The 19,148-nt window shown below is 34.6% G+C and overlaps 3 protein-coding genes across 6 annotated transcripts in view; 1 reads left to right on the top strand and 2 right to left on the bottom strand.

The window, feature by feature from the left end:
* Positions 1-647: 647 nt before the first annotated feature.
* LOC101736806 (isocitrate dehydrogenase [NAD] subunit beta, mitochondrial) lies at positions 648-10,524 on the top strand. 2 transcript variants are annotated; one of them, XM_038020577.2, is made up of 9 exons: positions 648-986; positions 1,465-1,521; positions 3,779-3,877; positions 4,196-4,312; positions 4,761-4,968; positions 6,191-6,354; positions 7,400-7,609; positions 8,628-8,764; positions 9,545-10,524. In XM_038020577.2, exons 1-9 carry the CDS (start codon positions 945-947, stop codon positions 9,636-9,638), a joined length of 1,128 nt encoding a protein of 375 aa, XP_037876505.1. In that variant the 5' UTR covers positions 648-944; the 3' UTR covers positions 9,639-10,524. The 2 variants fall into 2 exon arrangements, with proteins under 2 accessions (XP_037876505.1, XP_037876504.1); XM_038020576.2 differs by having other exon boundaries at positions 687-986; positions 1,465-1,548.
* On the bottom strand, positions 10,517-14,853 carry LOC101736273 (uncharacterized). Its single transcript, XM_004927196.4, has 5 exons — positions 14,495-14,853; positions 13,057-13,204; positions 12,064-12,171; positions 11,267-11,386; positions 10,517-10,764 (listed from the first exon to the last, which is right to left on the bottom strand). The coding sequence occupies exons 1-5, from the start codon at positions 14,695-14,697 to the stop codon at positions 10,672-10,674; spliced, it is 672 nt and encodes a 223-aa protein (XP_004927253.1). The 5' UTR covers positions 14,698-14,853; the 3' UTR covers positions 10,517-10,671.
* Positions 14,854-15,499: 646 nt separating this feature from the next.
* The window catches only part of LOC101736665 (ileal sodium/bile acid cotransporter), a 40,784-nt gene continuing 37,135 nt past the window's right edge, over positions 15,500-19,148 (bottom strand). For all 3 annotated transcript variants that reach the window (XM_062676320.1, XM_062676321.1, XM_062676319.1), the window contains exon 10: positions 15,500-17,728. In XM_062676320.1, coding sequence (XP_062532304.1) covers positions 17,611-17,728 — 118 coding nt within the window. In that variant the 3' untranslated portion in view covers positions 15,500-17,610. The remainder of the gene's footprint in view (positions 17,729-19,148) is intronic.

Below are 19,148 nucleotides of genomic sequence, written 5' to 3'. Positions count from 1 at the left end.
GTTTTTGGGGATATTGGGGACGTCTTAGGTACAAATAACAACGAAAAAGGGGTCAATTGGGATGAGAATACGTGAAATGGAAACGACCTAAGTATAAATAGGTACAGGTTTGTAGGGTTGTCTATGCAGTTATAACAATATTTTTTAAATTTGTTGGTAAAAATCTGGTTTATTCGAAGCGAAATTGGGAATAAGTCTTTATTTGAAATAGATAAGCAATTTAATATATGTAAGTCGATTTTGCAGAGACATGTAACAAGATCAATGAAATCTCAAGGTGGACAAAAATGTCTAAGTAATACATAATAAAATATTTAATATTTGTTCAGAGTGGGGGTATTCATCTGATTAATCCATGGAATAACCGACACACCTAATCTCTTAACCCAGATAGAAATATCAGCACTGTCGATTGCACCTATAATTGAGGTGATGTCTGCCATGTACTTTTATCAGTTTTTCAATTTTTTTTTATTGATGATCACTTTCTTGGTGCAACTAAATAAATAAATAAATTAAAACTATATATAAAAATAAAAGTAGTGCCAGCCCTAGCAAATTTCTCATTTCGTCCCAATTAACCGCAATTTTCGGGTAAATAGGGATTGCACCTATTTTTGCATTTTTTGCTTAAACTGGAATGCTAGTTGCATAATTTTAAATTAGACAACAAAGATGGCCCCAAGACTCAATCATTTTGATCCTGATATAGCAATATATACATCAACAACTACCTTAAAATTGCTCATAAAGTTGGAATTTGTCCCTAAACGCCCCATTTTACGGTATGTCAATTTGAAGGTTACCAGTAAAGTAACCAATATATTAATCTGTGAGGGTAGTGTATAATCTATGAGGTTACCTTTGCTTGCTAGGAAAGGAGCTCCATAAATAATTTATTAGAAAATATATATATTTAACAAACGTTTTTATCAAATTCAAACATGTCCTTTCTTAGCAGGAATATTTTTCGAGCTGTTATGCAGGTATTGTTGATTTAAAACTGCTAATTATAACTCGAAAATAGTGCTCAAATGTTTCGTAACACTACTGCCGTGTAGTCCTGAAAATGTATTTTTACATGAAGTATTTACGCCGCCTTAAATGAAATTTATTATTAAATTACGTTTATAATTAAATTTCATAAAATAATAAGGATTACGCAGGTTAATATGTCATTGGTTTTACCTCACGTGATTAATTGTTATAATTAAATTTCATAAAATAATAAGGATTATGCAGGATAATATTTCATTGGTTTTACCTCACGTGATTAATTGAGCTTAAAAATATGTTAAGTGTGCAATTGGAATTCATTATTAATGATAAAAATCCATAGAATAAGTATACCTTGAGCTAACTGGCTATGGAATAAAAAGTAAATGAAATGCTATGCAAAAATATAATGATTTTGTAAGGTTTGATATACATTCCGATACAGTAAATAAATAAATAAATTTACAGGGATCTCAACATGTTGGAAAGGGTGTACACACAAGTTCGGTAACAACGGAGAAAAATGTATGTTATGCACCATTTGGAGCCCTGGTGAGAATACTAACTGTGCACTAATAGCAAGTATCCCTGATCAATTCCAACAATGAAACAATTTTTTTTTGCATTATATGATATTCTTACACATACAAAATTAATTACTACGCAAGTTTATAATCTTTTATAAGGAAATATTTTTTTATTCGTTATGAATTAAAAATTTCAAATAAAATTAAACGTAATTCTGTCAATTTCATAGTCCAGAATTATCAATTCTAAACAAATTTTAATTTTGAGCAATATCAGGGTCTACATGTCATCTCCAGGAGTTGATGTAAGCATTTTGTTGTGCTTATGCATGTAATTGTCTGTGTATATTATATCTATAAAATAATTTAACCATTCTATTCTTATAAACGCCATTATATTTTAATGGCTACTTACTACAATTTCTAGTTTCAATGAGCTCTCAATATTTTGGTGCTATCGCAAAATCCACGATTCAGTTTGCTAGAAAAAAATGCATTCTAAAATGTCTTGAAAAAACTATATTGTAAGCATATATTGTCACAGTTTCATTGAGTCAATGTGGTAATACTTAAAAACTAGATAGAAAGATAGACAAATACATATATGAAACTCTTAAAGAACTACACACAATCTTCATTTTTCTACTTGTGATAAGGTGCTTACAACATTATTGAAATATTAGGATCTCATTGAAACTTGAAGTCTTCATAAGACTTGGTTAAAAATGATGTTTATAATGTAGATAACTGTGAAATTTTAAAACAATTAATTATATTCTACATTGTATTTGGGGGGAAAGAATTTAAAAAAAATCACATGTTGCACACAAATTCCACTTTAATTAGTAGAATATGGCCTTTACGAGAAAAAAATCAAACATGAATAGGATGGTCCACTAAAATATTTAGCATGAGAGATATTGACTGTACTTTAAAATTTACTATGAAAATATTGTGTGAAATGAATTCTGTTGTCGCATGTTATTGCAAGCTCAATGCAACATTTGTGATGTCCATAAGCATTATTTAACTTGTAACTGTTTTTATAGCTATTTTCAACAAAGTCCAAATAGGTGAGTATCTTGTATGAAACATATTATTTTGGATGTAAAAGTATTGTTAAAAGTCAACTATTTATTAGTTTTGGAAATGAATCAAAATTAATGTTAATTTAAACAAAGAATTAGATAAAGGTTGAAGAAAAACTTTGTTGAGGTGACAAGGTTAGGAAGACTAAAAGTCGATTACTAAAATTAGATGTCTCATTAAAATGCTTTACTGTCTGCAATTTTCATTGTCTCCGTTACCCTCATCATATACTTGTTTACTGCTGAGCATAGGCTTAAAATTTGCGATATTTAGATTGGTCATCAGCATATTTTCTATATTTTGGTAGATTTGTTGGGGAGTTCTTGCTTCATATGGTTATGGATGTTGTATGCATTATGGATGTTATGGATATTGGTAGTTCATCAGCTCAAGGTCTCTTAGCAAGTTATTTAAAAACTAGTTCTATACAGAACAATATGAGACAAGAGAACTACAGAGTCTTGTATTATATTAAATTTGTATTTTTTCTTAATTAATCCGATATGGTTTACATCTTGCTGAAACTTAAACGCATATGAAAATAAAGGCAAAATTATGATGTATTAAATAAACAAAAGTAACATCTTAAAAACAAAACAATGTCGAGCACACTAAAATTATCCTAATATCTTGTTATAAAATGTATTATTCATAAATTTTTATTTACTTATTAAACATAAAATCTGTTTATGTTTTATTAGTCTAGAATAGGTTCATCATTCATCATCTTAGGTCAATAGTGTGTTTGTTATCCTATTGATAAGATTGTTATTTATGTAAATCACATATCACACTATATCATTACACATGGTACAAGACATTATGTAAGAAGAAGGAATAGAACAAACAAGGCTGATAGTAACAAAAGAAATAGTTTTTAAAAATTAAATACATTATCATTAAAGTTGATGAAATGTTGTAGCAGAGTAAATTAATTAAATTTCAACACAATCTTCAAGTTTCAGAAATTTTGTCAGTTGTTTATATTTCAAATTATCCAAGGACCCTAAAGGCTGCATTTTGTCATAAAGGCATTATTTATATCTGGATATATATAATGTAAAAAGCGTAAAGACCAAGGGAGCGAACAATATCGAAAAATAGAAATAAATTAATGTCCAATTAATATATAAATCAAAAATACTAATTAACATCAAATGTTTTAGCAACCGAGGGCAACAAAGGAAGGTCGTATCAAATGCACCTTGATTCCTGGGGACGGTGTAGGTCCTGAGCTTGTCTACGCTGTACAAGAAGTTTTCAAGGTAATTTCGTAATGTTAAATCCCAACTTTGAAACATGAGTTAAGTTATAAAATATACATAGTCGTTTTTTTTTTATTGCCTTATAGGTACACAATCATACGGCCCACCTGATGCCATAGCTGCCATAGCTGCATACCGTTTTAGTTGGTTAACAAAGCCCACGGACATTAACACATGGTTTTCAGTTAGTTTGTCTTATTTGGCTGTAGTAAAAGAATTTAAAAATTATTGACACATCATATTGTCTCAACTAACTATTGCAATAACATATTATCTATCTTTAATCTTGTATCTACAGATATATGTATATGTCCACAGGCGGCCAGCATTCCAGTGGACTTTGAATCCTTTTTCTTTTCTGAAGTGAATCCAACACTTAGTGCACCACTCGAAGACGTCGTAAACTCTATCGCTGTTAACAAGATTTGTATCAAGGTAGCTCAGTTAATATTGGACTTAAAGACTGATTTGTTGCTTTTTATTTAATTAATAACTATAAGACTTTGATTATTAATTACGAGTACCATTAAGAATTCAGTTAATATTGACGCAATGGGTGTTTATTTTTCTGGCCCTAAATGTTTTATTTCTTGCTTAAATGGGTGGATGAGCTCACAGTCCACCTGGTGTGAAGTGGTTACTTACTAAGCCCATAGACATCAACAATGTAAATGCACCACCCACCTTAAGATAAAAGTTCTAAGCTCTCAAGTATCGTTACAATATATGACCTATTGAAGTTTTTTTTTCTCAATTATGATTTGCATTGTTACAATCGAATCCATGTTGTTATGGATGTGTATTAATTAACCTATGTTCAATTATACATTTACTAGACTTATGGATCTGGAATGTTACTGTTGATTGAAATCTTTCACTACAGGGTATCTTAGCCACTCCTGACTTCTCTCACACTGGCGAGCTACAGACCCTAAACATGAAGCTCCGTAATGCCCTGGATCTTTACGCTAACGTGGTGCACGTGAAGTCATTGCCCAACGTGAAGTGCAGGCACCAGGACGTGGACTGCATCATCATCAGAGAACAGACCGAAGGAGAGTACTCAGCTTTGGAACATGAATCCGTTCCCGGTTGGTAACAAATATATTAAGAACTAGCGGTCCGCTCCGGCTGCGCTCAGGTTTTTAAGAAAATTTTCAACAATATTTGACGATGTTTTATTTTTTTTAAATAAAAGAACACTTATTGCGGCATAACTACAACACGACACTTTCTGTAAATATTAATGTGTTCTACAAAGTCGTAGTACATTATTTTATTCTATCATCAATAGTTTTCGCAGGGCACGCGATGTAAAGAATAATTTAGGCAATTTTTACACCTAGGGTTACATTATTGGAGTTTTAGTAAGGATCCCTAATTTTTTTCAAAAAATATTATATCCTATGTCACTCGGGAATAGTGTAGCTTCCAAATAGTGAAAATTTTTTTCAAATAGTTTCAGTAGTTTCGGAGCCTATTCAATACAAACAAACAAACAAACAAACAAACAAACAAATCTTTCCTCTTTATAATATTAGTGTATAGATTAAATGAAATACTCAAAAGCACTATCCCATTTGCTTCTGGCCTCATCTTCTATTAGTAAAATTAGACTTAGAAACATCATTAAACAATACATTTATGAGGAATGTTTTTAAACTACTATAGATATTAAACTTTTATAAACCCGATTTTTTTTAAATTAACTGTGTATGTATAAAATTTGTTTTGGTTAAATCTAAGGATTAGAATTTTTTATGTGGAATTAATATTACTAGTGGTCCCTCTGTAGTTGAAATTCGACTATAATTAATTGAAATTTGAAGATTGGACATTATTATGGTCCTATTGTCATAGACTATTATAGTTCTATAATCACAGATTTCGCCCAGGCTACACTGTAGACAAATAATATTAAAGACAAACAATATTAATCTATTCTCAATTTGACCACAGACTTTCAACAATAACAAAAGCTTGACAATAAGCAAAGAGTATAATATGTGTGTGTATGTGTTGTGTCAAATACACGGTAGTGTGTGTGATTTTTTTACTTTATTGATTTAATTAATTTTTTATGCATTATTTAAAAAAATATCAGTATTCTGTACTCCTTCTCTATATTCTCTATAAGTGTGACAAATTTTATACTCCTCCGTCCGCGCATTTTTTGTAAAAAGGGGTACAAAGTTTCTGCTTCACGTATTAATATATAGATATAAACTTACTCACATAGTTTGTCAGTTAGGATTCCTTTTCAATGTAAAATAGACATCCTTGATTAGAATGTGTTTTTATGTTGCCAACTAGGCGTGGTGGAGTGTTTGAAGATCATCACCGCAGCGAAATCCGAGCGTATCGCGAAATTCGCTTTCGACTACGCCGTGAAGATGGGCCGCAAGAAGGTCACGGCTGTCCACAAGGCCAACATCATGAAGCTGGGCGACGGACTGTTCCTACGCAGCTGCGAGGAGGTAACTCTCGGCTGCTTCCTGGTCAACCAAATCAGCAAGCAGTACAGGATCTTACAGACTTCATATATATATTTTTTTATTGCTTAGATGGGTGGACGAGCTCACAGCCCACAGTGTAGTGTAGTTACAACGCTGACCCGCCCGTCAAACCGAAACGCATTACTGCTTAACGGCAGATATAGGCGGGGCGGTGGTACCTACCCGTGCGGACTCACAAGAGGTCCTAACATCAGTAATTACGCAAATTATAATTTTGCGGGTTTGATTTTTATTACACGATTTTATCCCTTCACCGTGGAAGTCAATCGTGAACATTCGTTAAGTACGTATTTCATTAGAAAAATTGGTACCCACCTGCGGGATTCGAACATCGATGCATCGTTCAACACAAATGCACCGGACGTCTTACCTTTTAGGCCACGACGACGGTGAAGGTGTTTGTATATTTTTTGAAGTGAAACTTCTAATGCGGCACATAGCAAGGTTGCATTAAATGATCAACGCAATCATACTAGAAAGAGACAGAGCGAGAGTGAATCCGTGCCACTCGAACGCATGCGCGTAGTATACTTGTTACAGGCTAGCGCGAGCGGTTAGCAACGGGTAGCGTCCAATAAAGATGAGAATGAAGAAAATCACAATACTACACATCGTTTTTCGATTTCGAAGTTTAACTTCATTCACGTGCACCAAGTTGCACGCGCACCGTTTTTTTAAATCAATCAATGGGTACAAGCTAATGAGACTTAAACAAGAAGACACTGTTGTTTTTTTTATCACCTTTGTAAGATGTCGCTGGTGCATTAATTTGCGGCCGATAGTATTTTTTTTTCTATTGCCCTTATAGACAGACGAGCACACGGCCCACCTGATGGTGAGTGGTTACCGTCGCCCATGGACTTCAGCAATGCCAGGGGCAGAGCCAAGCCGCTGACTACCGCAAAAGCGTTTTTGGAATAGCTGTAATGACAGACTTAGTAGGCGCGCGTGAAACGGAAGTATCTTTAGTATTTCGTGTTCGTAAAATTGTATCTTTTTTTTTCAGATGGCCAAATTGTACCCTCGCATCCAGTTCGAGAAGATGATCGTGGACAACTGCACGATGCAGATGGTGTCCAACCCGAACCAGTTCGACGTGATGGTGACTCCGAACCTGTACGGGAACATCGTGGACAACCTGGCCAGCGGGCTGGTGGGCGGCGCCGGCGTGGTCGCGGGGGCCTCCTACAGCGCTGACTGCGCGGTCTTCGAACAGGTACTTAGCTTCTTCTATTTTTTTTTATTGCCTTTGTAGACAGACGAGCATACGGTCCACCGGATGGTGAGTGGTCACCGTCGCTTATAGACGTCAGCAATGCCAAGGGCAGAGTCAAGCCGCTGCCTACCATTAAGTACTCTCCGCAAGCCTCGTTTGAAGAAGGACGTGTCATAGCGCTCAGAAAATACCGTTGAGAGGAGTTCATCCTTTTGTCAATTTAGATTTTTACCAGTGATATATTTATTAGGCGAATTTTGAGTCCTCGCGGATGGGACAGCCGTTATCTGATATAATTCAGACCTTATATTTTAATATAAGGTCTGAAAAGGAAAGTTGCAAGTCGACTTACCCAATTAAATTAGTGCGAAAAAAAATTATGACGTATTATCGAGCTAAGGTCAAAACTGAATATTTCGGTTACGACCGCATTTCACAACCCCTTTACAATCGCAACTTGAATCGAAATCGATCTAGTTTCGTTTTATGTTATTGTCTTTATCTATGTCTATATCTCTACAATTCTATTTGGTACCCTCTATTTTATTCTGGAAAGCAGGTATAAGCATAGTCCTAAACACGGTCCTATTCACAATAATTTATCGCAGATTTATAAGCCCGTTATATGAGAATTCATTTTTTTTTGTTCTGTCATGAATAAAATTCGTCAAGGTCCGATGACTCGTTTAGAAAGAAGACCATTAATTACACGTTTCATTCACCATTACTTCAATTCAGATTCAGACATATTTCCGGTCACCGTCCTCGCTTACGACGAAGGGCTCGACGAGTAAATTAACCCACAGACACAGCCCACTGAGTTTCCGATCCGGTGGTAGATTCTGCTTTTGCTAGGGTCAGTGTTAGCATCGCTTCCGGTTTGAGCCCCGTGAGCTCACCTTCTAGTTCGTTATTAGAATAGGTAGGAAAAAAAGAGATTTTTTTCGCTTATCACATGACCATTATTAACTCCTTTATTCAATCTCCAAAAGGAATAACGTTAGTATTTATGAAACAGGGAGCAAGACACATCTTCTCCGGCGCCGTGGGCAAGAACATCGCGAACCCGACCGCCATGCTGCTCTGCTCCGCCAATCTCCTGGCGCACGTCAACCTGCCGCAGTACTCGAAGATGATCAAGAACGCCATCAATAAGTACGTATTTACCCAAAAAATACCGGACAAGTTTTATTTTGAAGATCTACAAATAATAATAATTAATAATAATAATAAGACGGAGTCTCGGGTATTGCTGGTGGATATCACCATTCCCTACGACGAGAACCTGTGCGCGCCGAGGCAAATAAAGAGACCAAATATCTGGACCTGCCGCACGAGGTGACCGACATGTGGAGGGTGTTATCTACAGAAATAATCCCGGTACTTTTATCGGTGAATGGTTTGGTCCCTAAAAGCCTCTCAAAACATCTCGAGAGGCTTGGTCTCAAGAAAAAGTCGGTGCTGGCCCAAGCCGCAAAAGGCAGTCTTGTTGGACAATGCCCGTATAGTTAGCCGGTTTCTCACACAATAGTCCCTAACGCTCCGGCCAATTGTTGCCCACCTCGCCGGAGTGTGTCCTGCCGTCTTCTCAGGCGAGGCAGTGTTCAATACACAATAATAATAACAATATAGCGTAAGCTCTCAAAAAGGAAAAATAGCCCGATTTTGAAACATTATTTTTATTGGTGGTCCTATTGGTCTTAGCGTGACCAACAGGATATAGCCTATAGCCTTCCTCAACAAATGAGCTATCTGACACTGAAAGAATTTTTCAAATCGGCCCAGCAGTTCCTGAGATTAGCGCGTTCAAACAAACAAACAATGCGCCACCCACTTTGAGATACAAGTTCTAAGAAATCTATTTTAATTTAAATTGTGCTAATAAAAAGCTAAACTATTTCAATGTTATTACTTTATAATGTTTTTGTTTTACAGAGTTCTGAAAGACGCCAAAGTGCGAACAAAAGATCTTGGCGGTCAGTCCACCACCAAAGACTTCACAAACGCGGTCATTCACAGCCTCTCCTAAAAGTTGTCTGGAAAATTATTTTAGTCTCTTTTGACACTCGCGCGTGTCGCTACTAACATAAAAATGTTGTGTAACATTGATAGAAGAAAATTATTAAATTTTTATTTTTGTTTTAGTAGAAAAATCATATTTGAACGAACTAACAATCTACATCGTGCGTTCTAATGTTGTAAAATAAATTAATCAAATGTTAAGTTGTTTTAAGTAATAATCTCTACTCGAGGTCCCGCAATAGTCGAAATTCGACTAAAATTAATTGGAAGTGTAAGTTTGTACTCTATTATGATTGTATTTTATACTTCTATAATCACAAATTTCGCCAAGACTACGCAATAAAAAAAATTAACAAGGACAAACCATATTCTATTCTCAATTTGACAACAGACGTCAAGAACAAAAGTTTGACAATAAATAGTATGCATGCGTGTGTGCGTCAAATACACGGTATGTAGTGTGTATAATGTTTTCTTTATTGATTTAATGTATCTTTTATGCATTATTTTAAAAAAATATTGGCATCGTGCACTTCTTCTCTATACTCTCTATAAGTGTGGAAAATTTCATACTCCTCCGTCAGCGCAATTTTCGTAAAAAGGGATACAAAGTTTTTGCTTCACGTATTAATATATAGATTATTCATAAAAAGTTCTATACATTTATTTGTGTTAATAGCGACATCTAGCGAAGATTTATGTATCAATTGGACTAAATTGAGCGCCATTTAAAGAATTATTTCTACTTAAAATATTGATCTGGTGTATAGGTTACAAATTTAATAAATAGTAACCAATTCAATTCAGTATTTCTCAATTTATTTATTTTAATATATTATATAAAAATTAGTTACCGATGTAAATAATGAAAATAAAACAGTTAAATTGTTAAATGGTATTTTTATTTATTCAGATTTGAATGTTGTTGGTGAATTTATTAAATGGAAACAAAGTTGAATTTTATTATATTTCTCCTAAGCTTTTCTTGTAGTAGTTTTGCTAGTTTGGGATTATTATTGTAGTTGCTTAGGGTGCGTGCTTTAGTCGAAAGCTCCCGGCTGCGGTACAACTCTCGCAACGGCCAACTTCTTAACCCTGTCTGATATGACGTACTTCAGTGCTTTTGGTGCCACCTGAAATAATCGTTATATTAATTATTGTTAGTTAGTTTCCTACCTACTCAAGTAATTTTCTCACAGCATCATATTAAGACACAATAGAGGCATCTTTGTCGTATGGATGAATTATTTAGATTATAATCAAATCTTGATGAGCAAAATAAATAAATAAATGAAAAAAAAAAAAATTTTCTATGACATTCCTTTCGTCGAACGAGGCTTGTGGAGAGAACCTACCTAATGGTAGGCAGCGGGTTGGCTCTGCCATTGTTGACGCCCATAAGCGACGGTAACCACTCACCATCAGATGGGCCGTATGCTCGTCTGCCTCAAAGGCAATAAAAAAAAATAATCATATAAAGTGTTTGATCTATCATTTCAAATTACTACAAGGAAGAACTTATCGCGTTCTCTTATTAAGATATCGTTAATATTAGTATTCGTGATTTGTGCCTTGTGTTTTATAAACAAATGATTATTTAGCATACTCTAAAATTTTATGAAACTGGTATCATACCTTCTCAGGGTTTCTGTACCACGTCTCCTGTGAAAGTCTCTTGTAAATCTTGAACATTGGTCTCGACGATATCTGCATGAGCCTTGGTAGTAATGCTTCCAATGGTTTACTTTGACCTCTCTATAATTCAAATTCATCCATTAATAAGAATGAAATCCAATCGACTTAAAAAAAACGGTTTTTTTACTTCTCAGATTGAGTAATACAATGGTAATGGTATTACAAAGGTATTTGAGGTCAATATTTTATAGGAAACCAGAATTGGCCCATCGAGCTTATGTCCCACTTCTCTTAAGCGGTTACAGAGCCCACAGTCAACAAAACGTAAAAGCAAATATACATCCTTTAAGATGGAAGGCTTCAAGGATTTTTTCGCGATCAACCGGCACGACGGTGATGCCTTTAATAGTCTAGAAGAAATCCGGAAAACGGCTATTATAAGATAAGCATGCATGGATAAACAAGTCCCGAACAACTGCCGAATTGTTGGTCTACCAGGTACTGGTAGGACCTCTTGTGAGTCCGCACGGGTATGTACCACCGCCCTGCCTATTTCTGTCGTGAAGCAGTAATGCGTTTCGGCTTGAAGGGCGGGGCAGCCGTTGTAACTACATTGAGACCTTAGAACTTATGTCTCAAGGTGGGTGGCGCATTTACGTTGTAGATGTCTATGGGCTTCAGTAACCACTTAACACCAGGTGGGCTGTGAGCTCGTCCACCCATCTAACAAAAAAAAACACGCATTCTTGTCGTTTTTTCCTTTAAAAACGAACTATAGATTTAACGTGATCACGCACTTTAGCTGGAGGTGGCCTAAAGTCACGTTTCGGTCCGGCTATCTGACTGATGTAATCCATGTGTTTCTTCCATTCGCTTTCGGTCCAACCTTTCTTCTTTTTGACGTCCTACGAAGTTTGTTATTATTAGTTTTCATAGCGATTATTGTATTCGATGTTTTGGCCAATTGAACTCAAATCAGGATCGCTAACTAACAGTTTTGTGTTGTAATTTAAATGGGCATACGGTATATTTCATTCTACCATTTATTGAGTTTCAGATTCATGTGTAATAGGTAAATTGTCTCGTGCTCACATCGTTACAAGTCAGTTCTGTTCGAAATTTGAAACTTAGATAAATGTAGGTTTAAAATTGATTTTTGTCTATTCACAAAGGGTTATACTATTATACTACATCGTTGATAATCAGACGTAACTAGTTGCTGGTTAATATTTAGTAGGTATGTTTCGATCAAATCAGTTCAAAAACATAAAGAGCATTTTACAATGGCAAAAGTCGTCGTCAAGAAGTCGGCAAGAAGTCGTCGTGGCCTAAAGGATAAGACGTCCGGTGCATTCGTATCTAGCGATGCACCGGTGTTCGAATCCAGCAGGCAGGTACCAATTTTTCTAATGAAATACGTACTCAACAAATGTTCACGATTGACTTCCACGGTGAAGGAACAGCATCGTGTAATAAAAATCAAACCCGCAAAATTATAATTTACGTAATTACTGGTGGTAGGACCTCTTGTGAGTCCGCACGGGTAGGTACCACCGCCCCGCCTATTTCTGCCGTGAAGCGGTAATGCGTTTCGGTTTGAAGGGTGGGGCAGCCGTTGTGACTATACTGAGACCTTATTAGAACTTATATCTCAAGGTGTGTGGCGCATTTACGTTGTAGATGTCTATGGGCTCCAGTAACCACTTAACTCAGGTGGGCTGTGAGCTCGTCCACACACCTAAGCAATAAAAAAAATATGTATGGATTTCTCGTTTAGAATAAAATAGTACCTTAGTGTCTTGTTTCTTAAGATCGATTACACAGTTGGCGAGCTTCGAGTAGCACGTCGCATTCGCTGCCTCAATCATTCGATCTATACGCTCCAAGCGTTCCTCGTTAAACCTCTGCTTGTAGGTCTTTTTTAATATTAGGAATCGTCTAGAACAGTGGCGGGCAAACATTTTTAATAGCGGGCCACAAAGTTTAAGAACTTTTAGCGAAGGGCCAGAATTATAGAAAAAAATGAATTTTGTATTAAAGCTTTTTAATAAACAAAATACGTTTTATTATTACGCCTTGTTAGGCATGTGAGACGGGAGGCGTGTGATAGATAGGTGAAAATAATGGTTTTTTTTTTCCAATAAATAAACTAACACCTGTGACAGACTGCCGAGATAATTATAATGATGGCAAGTTAATTATGAGATAATGAAAGCTCAAAACACTCCTGACGAATTGGAGCTTTCAATTATAAACGTCAGATTTTATTTTACGCGCCAAAATGCTGACTAGAATATTTAGGATGGATAGACTCTCGGCGGGCCGGATTAATTACTTCCGCGGGCCGTACTTTGCCCGTCACTAGTCTAGTATGTTAAATATCAATCTAAGCGACTGAGAAAAATCACGCTCGATCATCCGGCTCCAAATTAGGATGCGTCCCAGATTTACTTATACACCAGATATATTATTGATTTCTCCACTATTTAATGGATGTTATTTATACATATAAACCTTCCTCTTCAATCACTCTATTTATTAAAAAAAACCGCATCAAAATCCGTTGCGTAGTTTTAAAGATTTAAGCATCATAGGGATATAGTTTGAAGTCGTCGTGGCCTTAGGGATAAGACGTCCGGTGCATTCGTGTTGAGCGATGTTCGAATCCCGGGCGGGTACCAACTTTTCTAATGAAATACGTACTCAAGAAATGTTTACGATCGACCCGTGGAAGGAATAACATCGTGTAATAAAAGTGAAACCAGCAAAATTATAATTTGCGTAATAACTGGTGGTAGGACTTCTTGCGAGTCCGCGCGGGTAGGTACCACCGCCCTGCCATTTCTGCCGTGAAGCAGTAATGCGTTTCGGTTTGAAGGGTGGAGTAGCCGTTGTAACTATACTGAGATCTTAGAACTTATATCTCAAGGTGGGTGGCGCATTTACGTTGTAGATGTCCATGGGCTCCACTAACCACTTAACACCAGGTGGGCTGTGAGCTCGTCCACCCATCATCATCATCATCATCAACAGCCCACAGTCGTCCACTGCTGGACATAGGCCTCTCCCAATCTACACCACTCAGCCCGGTCTGCGGCTCTCCTCATTCACTTCTTGCCGGCCACCGTGCGGAGGTCATCGCACCATCTAAGCAATACAAAAAAAATATATAGATTGACGGACAGAGAAAACGAATTTGTTTTATACTATGTAGTGATGAATACTAACCGCAAATAAGGCCAGGACACATCGTGCACTCGATCAGAGAGTTGACTGTTTAATGCCGACTTCCTTATCCCCCTCGGGGTATAAGCCGGCATTCCTTCGCCGGTATCGATAATGTACTTCCTAGGGACACTCAGTATGTTCAAACGTTTAGCTATCTTATACGGGAAGGTGTTGGTTGGCGGATCGAATTTTGGTTTACCCATTTCTGTGGTGAAGTCGGCTGTTCTGAGAGTTATAAAGGGCGGTGGATGGTGAAAGTATATTGAATTACATGTTGATTTTTATTTTTATATTGGGGTTAAAGTTTCGTCATTTTGTAGGTACGGCTTTTGACAATTACTTGTCGTGATAGTATTTTGACAGTGTCGTTAGTTAAATCACGAAGGATATATCAGTTCAGATTATGATTAACCTTTTTTGACCGACGTACTAATGTGTAGATATTATTAAATGATTGCAGACAAAACAGTGCCATTCTCCTGTGTTTGCCAACTGAGTTTCTTGGTTTTTTTTTCTCATAACTATTAAAGCTTTTTTTTTCACATTTACAGAAAAGGGTCAGCACGAAGACAAAATGTAACATATTAAATGAATCTAAACCTTAAAGATTCCGTGCATACGGTTGAATTTTGATCTTTTTGATTTCGTAAATTAAATACTTTTAAACTTAATAAGAATTCTCTTCAATTATTGCCTGCTCTTATTGAGTGTTACAGGATACAGTGAGATCATTTTTGCTACCAATCAGAGGGACACTTTGTGATTACTGTAAATAATAATTAAAACTTTTTCACCGTTTCATTTGGGGTTACCGGGTTTTTTATTATCATATTATTTCCGATTTTTCAAATAATTTACAGTTTCGGTGGTCACGGACGACTCGCTTATCATACGAAATAATATAATGACAGTAAAAAACGTGAAATCAAACCGCAGTTTTAATTAGGCCAATGACATACGAAATCCGATGAAACTATGCACTATGATGTAAATAAAACAAAAAAAAACTAAATAAAAATGTTTGTATTTCTTATAACAAAATCGTTATCATTCATAACTTAAATACTGATATGATCAGACAAACATTTTCATAACACACCGCCCGCGCTAGTTTCACATCTGTTCCACCTATAAAACCAGTCATGTGAACACTGAACCATCTCAACAAGACAGTATATTAACATAAGCCATTATTGATAATTATTTATCGTTTCAACATTGAACTCTTATTTATATTAATTTAGTAGATATTTCTGTGATTGGCAACATTTTTCGGTAACAAATCCGCAATGCAAGATGTAAAAAGTAACGCAATATTATTATTGGTTTTTAAATAAATAAAAAATATGTAAACGTTACACAATGTAGATATTGCAATACTTACTGATCAAGTCTGAGAATTATTTGTATGTTCAATGTTTTTAACGACAGACAATGTTGCGTTTTTCTTAAATGAAAAGTAAAAAAATTAGCATATATATATATATATATAAAATATAGAAATCAAACTAATGTCAAACACACGTAACAAAGTGTACATAATTCTAAAAGCCCAATAACCCGAAATTGTATTCAAATAAAAATGTAACGACAAAAATTTTATAGGTGAACGTTTTTTTTTTAATTTCAACAAAAATAAATAACATATTTATGTTTAAAATTTCGAATAAAGATCTCTAGGATTTCGTTTATTTTGGATCTTATTATTTATTGTATGTGGCGCCAAAACATATGAAGGCCCATACAATATAATTTATTTGTATTTTTTAAGGCAGGAATTTCATTCTTCAATAATATTACACAATACTATAATTTGCGAAATAATGTAATAGTGAACGATTAATATTGATGTTTGCATGGTAAATTAAGAAAAACTTGAGTTTTTTAAATATTTTTATATTGAATTTCACTGTTTAAAATATTTTTTCTTAGACTTAAGAACTATTGCTTTTTCTGTTCACAATAGTGTTCATTGTCATGTTGATTTTACATATTTTGCGTTGTAATAGTATTGTGTAATGTTATTACAGATCTACGACCTAGCATGAACACTTTATTCAACCAGTCCAAATATAATGGACTTACAATAGAATCGTCAAAAATCTTATCTTATTCACACTAAAAGTGTTTGCTTCAAAAAGTTTTTCGACGCTTATAATAAACTTGTAGAAATAAGTGCAATAAAAAAGCGAACGGTACAAATAAATAAAAAAAACAATTCAACGACAAGATCTGCTTGTAAAAAAACACTATTACATAAAAAATATTTTCATTCGAATCTGCAAAAAAATAAAATATATGGCAACACTCTCTAATTGATATGTCATTACGGGTGGCACTATGGAATTTAAATTTATTGAAAAAAAAAAAACACCAGCAATGTATGTACACGAATTGGTATTTTACTTATTAAAATACCATACGTAAGTGACGTAAAAAAAGTTATAAAAAATTAGGTTCAACTAACATAATTGAAAATTGTAATAATATTTTTGGCGCGGTTTAATCTAGTCTTATTCCAAGCCATGTTTTCAAATTCAGTTGTCAATGGACAATAAAAAAGTCAATCATTTTGGAAATGATTAGAAACCATTCCAAAACAGTATGATTAGGTCTTGCCGCGTTTTCATGTCAGCTAGGATTGCACACAGAATTACCTTATTAACAAATATTTTCATCAATTATCATCTGAGACTCGTAGATAGGACTAGAATACTTTTACGACAATAGCGCCAATTTGTGGATTCCGTAAAATAATGGAAAGGTTAGAAATTGTAAGATGGATTAAACCGTATAACTTATACTTTAATTCATCGCACAGTCATGAGAATCCATTTTTTTTTTATATTAGCTCCAGGTCAGTATTTTAAAAATAATGTTTTTTTTCAAAGATCAAATAAATTTTATCCTTCAAGCAAATCATAATGTGAAACAGTTGAATTATTAATGAAACTATTTTTTCTCTCTATCTAGTTGTCATCATAACGTTTAACGTTTAATAACAATAAGTTTATTATTGGCTGTCTGATCAAGAACGTTAGTCTTGTATGATTATTAAAAAAAAAACAGATCTTGCGTATTATTGTTGCGTGATGTTCGAATTATATCAAACTATACTATTTTGTTCCGAGTGCATCAACGGTTGCGATGACGGCGACTCCCGGCTCTGGCGTCTCTGAAGTGGGGGTGTTGGCTTCTTCGACAATTTTCTGGTGCTTTTGTCGGTTGACAATACTGGAATTGCCATGTAGAAATATTAAAACGTTGACATTCAGAAAAACGATAAGCTTAGGTACATTAATGATCTCATGTAAAACTATAGATCAAGGCCGGATCGATATTTTTGAATAATCAACTTTTTTTTTTAATAATCAAATAAAAATAAATATACCATAAATATACCAGAGGTTTAATTTTTAATTGAAAACATCATTCATAAAGACTGTGTTTATATTTTAAATTGATTATAAGATAAGAAAAAAAAAAATGGTTATCTTTTTATTTTGCCACAGATCCAAAGGCCTATACGAATCGAAAATAAAGATGTTAGTAATAATTTAAACAATTTTGTTTACGTATGTACATTTAAATTTTATGGCATTGTCTATTGTTTTTCTATTACTACTGATATTTTGTTATTATACATGCACGACATTCGTTATTAAATTATTATCTGTAATAAAAACCCAACCACCATACTGTTGACCACGTTTTAACCGAAAGCCCCAAAGACCCTGACACAGATAAGCGTTATGTATTTTAATAATTAATTTTCTTGGTTGATTATGATGCCAACGCGACCAATTACACAATTTTGAACAAGACATCGCATGAACATAATATGAACTATATGATTTGTATTTTATAATGGAAATTATAGCTAAAATATCCCGATATTTTGCATCAAAATATGCCAAGAGCATTTTGTGTTTTAGTAACGCATTTCATATCCAGACAATTTATATACAAATCGATTCACATTTCATTTTTATTTTTACATCCAACGAGCACACAAAGGATCCTTTAGTATTGACCGGTTGATAGAGCGCAATGGACATCGAATTGAAAGATAATATTGAGTATCAATTTGGTAAAACATAATAATGTTAATTTTTGATACTAATGTTCATCGTCTATGAGAACAGATGAGTGGTTGCTATGCTCTTAGCATTTCTAATGAGCATGAGCAACAGTAAGCTACCGGATAGGCAACTTTAAATATTTAAAGTACATTGCGCTTCGGACGAACAAAGTGAAGATATAATTTCCAATTATACTATTGGCATTAATTACTAATACATTTGAATTTCATCGTCTCACTAGTTGAGCGATTAATGACCGGACTTCTAAAACACGGGATCTCCGTTATATTCCCGGTCAGTGTTCATCGTGAAAAAAATCATACACTTATTATTGACTTGTACAAGTTACTGGTAATTTCAACACAAAATTTCTACTTAAAAATTGTTGAGTATCCAATATAAGTTTATAATATATTCCTAAAAATTCGTAGGTTTTTTTGTGTGATGAAAATGAAATTCAGTTTAATACGTCAGAACTAATGTAACGTCCGTTTTCACTAATGAAATTTTAAATTAAATGTACATTAAGGATTTAAATATATCACGTTGACTGCTATATAGATCACCGGTGC

This window comes from Bombyx mori, chromosome 26 (assembly GCF_030269925.1).
Source record: "Bombyx mori chromosome 26, ASM3026992v2".
NCBI lineage: Eukaryota > Metazoa > Arthropoda > Insecta > Lepidoptera > Bombycidae > Bombyx > Bombyx mori.
The sequence above is the reverse complement of the archived record's forward strand: the minus strand, read 5'-3'. Positions and strand labels throughout refer to the sequence as shown.

Coding starts and splice junctions, on each gene's coding strand:
- LOC101736806 (XM_038020576.2), top strand. CDS start 945: ATGTCCTTTCTTAGCAGGAATATTTTTCGAGCTGTTATGCAG. Junction 4,313..4,760: donor TTAACAAGATTTGTATCAAG/GTAGCTCAGTTA, acceptor CTTTCACTACAG/GGTATCTTAGCCACTCCTGA. Junction 7,610..8,627: donor ACTGCGCGGTCTTCGAACAG/GTACTTAGCTTC, acceptor TTTATGAAACAG/GGAGCAAGACACATCTTCTC.
- LOC101736273 (XM_004927196.4), bottom strand. CDS start 14,697: ATGGGTAAACCAAAATTCGATCCGCCAACCAACACCTTCCCGTATAAG. Junction 13,205..14,494: donor GTGTCCTGGCCTTATTTGCG/GTTAGTATTCAT, acceptor CCACTGTTCTAG/ACGATTCCTAATATTAAAAA. Junction 12,172..13,056: donor TTAAGAAACAAGACACTAAG/GTACTATTTTAT, acceptor CAAACTTCGTAG/GACGTCAAAAAGAAGAAAGG.